Source organism: Montipora foliosa, chromosome 4 (assembly GCF_036669935.1).
Source record: "Montipora foliosa isolate CH-2021 chromosome 4, ASM3666993v2, whole genome shotgun sequence".
Taxonomy (NCBI): domain Eukaryota; kingdom Metazoa; phylum Cnidaria; class Anthozoa; order Scleractinia; family Acroporidae; genus Montipora; species Montipora foliosa.
In genome coordinates, this window is record NC_090872.1 from 21126960 (window position 1) to 21131959 (window position 5000).

Genomic DNA, 5000 nt, shown 5'->3' on the forward strand with positions numbered 1-5000 from the left:
GCTGAAAGCAAGATCGACGGATCAGTGAGCAGCTCTCTTTTTGCTCATCCTGAATATCGCATTATCCGAAGAGATAGGAAGAAGGATGCTGGCGGCATGTTAGTCTTCATAAGACGGTGCACATGATTACAGCCCTTCGTCGAGCAAAACTCGAACCCGAGGGTGTTGAATCGATATGTATAGATGTTAAGGGCTGTGGCAACTCCTGGTTCTCAATTTGTGCGTGTTACCGTTCTCCCAGCAAATGCAAGATTCCTGAATTTTTATCGTCGTGTGTTTCAGCTGCTGAAAAAATGTATTCAAAACGAAAGGAAGTCGTGTTTCTTAGAGACTTTAATATTGATATGCTGTCGGAAAATGGCTCCTTTTCCAGGTCAAGTTATAACCCTAACCTAACCCTAACCAATTCGGCTTGATAAACACAATATCTTCTCCAACAAGAGTCACAGCTTCAACGAAAACGTTGTTGGATGTTATTCTTGTATCGCACCCTGATCGGTTTGTCTTTAGTGGCACTCTTCACCTTGGCATTAGTGATCATGATTTAATCTATATTGTTAGAAAACAAGGACTACCTAAACCGACTGTGAGAAGTATTGAATACCGATCAATGAAAAATTTTGATGAGCCAGCTTTTCTTTCAACCTTAAGAGACACCCCATGGGACACTGCCTATGAGTTTGATGAGGTGAATGATATCTGGTGCCACTGGGGAAGCCTTTTCAAGCACGCTATTGATGATCACGCCCCAGCAAAAAGTGTGAACCTTAAATGTAATCACCTGTCGTGGATCAATCAGACTATTCAAAAACAAATGCGCTTCAGGAATTATTTGTATGGAAAATTCAGCCGATTCAAGTCGAGAGAAAATTGGAACAATTACCGTTTACAGCGAAACAAGGTCACAGCACTGAAAAGACAGGCTGTTAAAGATTTCTGCTTCGAAGCTGTGTCTGTTTCTTCTAGAGGCTCGACTGGTTTATTCTGGAGAAAACTGAGGCCACTTTTACCAAATAACAAGCCCAGTGACAATTCAAGTCAAATTTGTTTGCTTGAAAACGGCGCAATTGTGCCTGATCCCGGCGCGGTTCCGTGAATGAGTACTTCGCATCTCCTACTGTTGATGAGTCAGTCTTGACCTTGTCCGTTGATGACTTTTCCAGTCACATCAGTGTTGTTAATATAAACGCGATGGCTCCTAAGCTTAATTTTCATTTTTATCCAGTCAGCGAAGCCCATGTTTCTGATATTCTCTCTAATCTGAAAATAAGGAAATCAACTGGTCCTGACGGTATACCATCTAAGCTGCTTAAAATAGCTACCCCCGTCATTACTGCACCTCTGACAAAGCTTTTTAATCATTGTATTGGCGTGGGCGAGTGGTCTTATCAATGGAAACTCAGTAACGTTACTCCTGTTTACAAGAAAGATGATGAGACATCCAAATCAAATTATCGTCCTGTTAGTGTCATATCAGTGATACCGAAGGTGTTTGAGAGAATTAAATATGATCAGCTATGTAGCGCATTCACTCCAAACTTTTCTGATAACATGTCTGGCTTCCTACGCGGACATTCATGCTGTTCCGCCTTACTTAAGCTAACTGATGATTGGCGCCATGCTCTTGACAAGAAAAAAGATGTGGGAGTGGTTCCTATTGACATATCGAAGGCATTTGACTCGATTTGCCATAACTTGTTACTAGCGAAACTAAAAGCTTATGGCGTTCAAGACTCTGCCTTAAAACTGATTCAGTCGTATCTATTAGGCCGTCTTCAAAGAGTTAAATGCAATGGAAACGTGTCTGACTGGTTCCCCTTTCGTTGTGGAGTGCCGCAAGGGAGCCTTCTTGGCCCGCTTCTCTTCAATATTTTTGTGAATGATGTTAATTACTCAGCTGGGTTTTCCTCCCTAAGTCTTTATACCGATGACACGACGCAATATGTCTCTCACGAGTGTCCTGCTTTGCTAGAATCCATCTTGAATCAAGACATAAAGAAATTAACCATTTGGTTCTCAGCGAACTATCTTCAAGTCAACTCCGCTCTACCGCGGCGGAGATCTAACCCGAAGGTCGTGGGTTCAATTCCCACCCTGGTCAGAGTTTTTCTCTGTCCTTGTGTGGGCCCATTTCCATCAGTAGGGCTAACGCTCACTTGGTTCATATGGGATAGAAATCTAGCACTTCGCCTTACACTCTATACAGTTAACTCTGTTTAAAATATAAGTGCTACACGGCCAACGTTTGTATAAACGTAACCTTTCCTTGTATTCATCATATAACAGGCTCGTTATGCACAACTCATTTCTGTATCAGATTGCCCACATTTGGAATCAATTATTAGCCATAACAAAATCCTCGACTGCTTTGGCTCAATTTCGTTCTCGTCTGAACGGTGTTGAATTTGCAGGGTGCCAGTGTATGAACTGTATACACTAGCTATTCTCTTATCTTAATATTTGCCCTAGTTTCTTTTTAAACTATCTTTTAATACAGTTCTGGATTCTTCTAGACTTTATTTTTTATATGTAAATAGTAATTAGTTATGGTATTGTAAATAGTCGTGCGTTTTTAACATGAGCCATTGGCTTGGGAGATTTGGGCAAACTCTCTCTACGTTTGCGACTTTAAATAAAGTTACCTTACCTTACCTTACCTTACTTAAGCAAAAAACCTAAAAATCGAGTTTTACCCAATTTTTTACCTGATTTTACATACAATAGGCAGATTTGGTCGTTTTAGGCTGAAAAGTGGATTTTTCGGCAAAAAATCTTGTTAGTTTCTTAACCCTTTGGCTACTAGAGATTTGGCCGAAAAACACGTTTTGAAGCTAGTTGAGGGGTTTTTTGGTCACTGTCGTGCTGTTTAAGAGCTAAATCTCCCCACAAACCCGTTTCCAGGTTGTACACTCCGCGGCCTTTTCAGTCAGGTGCAAAATAAGTGCTTGCAAAGTTCGGGCATGCGCAGAAAACAAAATTTCGACTTTCACTTTTCGCTTTCTCTCCTTCCCTCTCTTTTCGCTTTCTTTGCCTCTTTTTTTTTTTTTTTGAACTTGCTGGGCATTTGGTAGGTTTTATTTTGGTGGGAAGAGTTTCTGAGAAACCTTTCAACATCTTAGAATTAGGTGCTCAGAAAGGTAGGTGGGTAATGGAGCAAGCTTTTCATGGAGATTTTCAGGTCAGTGTTACATGGTTTTTTTGGCCGTTTCTCCAGTTTCCTTGACTGAATTGTGCTCATTCTGGTATAGTTTGAAAGATCTCTTCTCCCTGCACAAGTTAGTGGACAAAGCTGTTCCTAACCGTTAAAAGTGATGACGTCACAAGGGGTAGATGGGACCGTGGATAAAGCTGGACGTATTTTGCCAGATAGTAAGCAAAGGGTTAATGTGATTGAGATCACCCTTCCTACTAAATCAATAGCGTGAAATCTCCGAGAAGGCCAGCCTTCGTTTAAAGTGAGATGAAACCGCGCCGCTTCAAAAATAGCCCGGTATTCCATAGTTGCTCCAAAACCGGAGAGGTTCTGGAGGTTAACCCTGCCCGATGTGCACAAAGGTAGCGTTAGCCATAGATACGAAAAGGTGGTTCAAGATCAATCCCTAGAAACAATGATCACAATGGTTTAGCGAATTGATGCTGGCGGGTGAACAAAAAAAATATTAAGTGAAGCTATGATCCTCGCAGTTATGAACGCAATTTTTGCAATTGCGTAGAGAAGTCTGAAAAATTCAGGACTTCAACGGGGTTTGAACCCGTGACCTCGCGGTACCGGTGAGACGCTCTAACCAACTGAACTATGAAGACACTGACGTTGGGAGCTGGTCATATGTGGGTTCTAATGTTCCCCAGAGGAATGAATCAATGATGAAATGATATATGAAATGGATCATATGTGAACTACGGATATGAAATTTACCATATAAATGTAGCAACCAGCAACATGGCGGCGAAGACGTGAAATCAATAGAGGCGAGGGCTTGTTGAGACAATAGAGACATTACGCATGCGACGTTTTTTAGTCGCCGACGGCAACCAGAAGTGAGCTGTTTTGCCTTTTAACTTGTCTTCACACAACCACATTTATATGGCTAAGTATCTTTTCTTCATTAGAGATGATAAGTTTAAAAGTCTGAGAGACGCAAAAGTCCTGGCATGCGAAGTGTTCACTTGCGGTTCCGCCCGCCTCTCAAAAAGTTTGCTAATGGTATTTTGTCACGCAATGGAGAGAAACAGCCGAGGGAGGCGTTTGTGAAAGTTAATATACAATGGACTGCGGACGGTGTATTTTAAAACTGATGAAAGACTTGCTACTACATAATGTTTATTCCACTACTTTTGGTCATTTTCGAAAAGATAAAGAAGTCTGAAGTTTCCAGATTTTTTTACTTCACTATTATTTCATGGATTTCTTGACCGGATGTCAGGAGAAAATACTCGGAACTAGGAAACGACTGCGTATCCGCGTCTCCGCGTATCCACCTCAACAGGCTTCTAACCTCGTATCCAACATTTTCAGGGGTACGGCTTCGCTGTATTCTGCAGTTAAGCCCGGCAAATGGAAACAAAGGCTAGATTTTAGAATACCCGTCTATGCTACAAGAACTGAATACAATGGTAGCCGGCAGGGCTCCTGTTGCCGGGTATTCCAAAATATCTCCCGATCGGTCATCGAAATCTGTCGCGGAAGCCATAGTCAACTAAAACAAGTCTGACACCGTCCTATTGTTAGCAGACCGATCGAAAATTCTGAATGCTAATACTTCCTTGGCTCTGGCCGTTCTTATTTATTTATTTCCTGACTTATTAATAAATTTATTAATTTATTCATTCCTATCTAGGATACAGTCTGCTAGAGGAGGTTTTTAAGGAAAACTTCAATACAAGAGAGAAAGTCGAAAAGCTACTTTGTAAGGAGATCAGCGGATGCCCTGCCTGGAAACAAGTGGCTTCCAGTTACAAGCATGAAGACCTTAGTTCTTTTGCGCGATGCAAAAACCCAG

General features: G+C 41.5%; 1 protein-coding gene, 1 long non-coding RNA gene and 1 pseudogene across 3 annotated transcripts in view; 2 read left to right on the forward strand and 1 right to left on the reverse strand.

Moving 5' to 3' along the window:
• LOC137999362 (uncharacterized) overlaps positions 1–1096 on the forward strand; it is a 1333-nt pseudogene extending 237 nt beyond the window's left edge.
• Positions 1–5000, forward strand: part of LOC138000255 (uncharacterized) — a 25098-nt gene that overhangs the window by 18324 nt on the left and 1774 nt on the right. For both annotated transcript variants that reach the window (XM_068846533.1, XM_068846532.1), the window contains exon 7: positions 4839–5000. This exon is cut by the window's right edge and continues 1774 nt beyond it. In XM_068846533.1, the coding sequence (XP_068702634.1) occupies positions 4839–5000 (162 nt within the window). The remainder of the gene's footprint in view (positions 1–4838) is intronic.
• The window catches only part of LOC138000256 (uncharacterized), a 52520-nt gene that overhangs the window by 3464 nt on the left and 44056 nt on the right, over positions 1–5000 (reverse strand). The gene's annotated exons all lie outside the window — the stretch shown is intronic.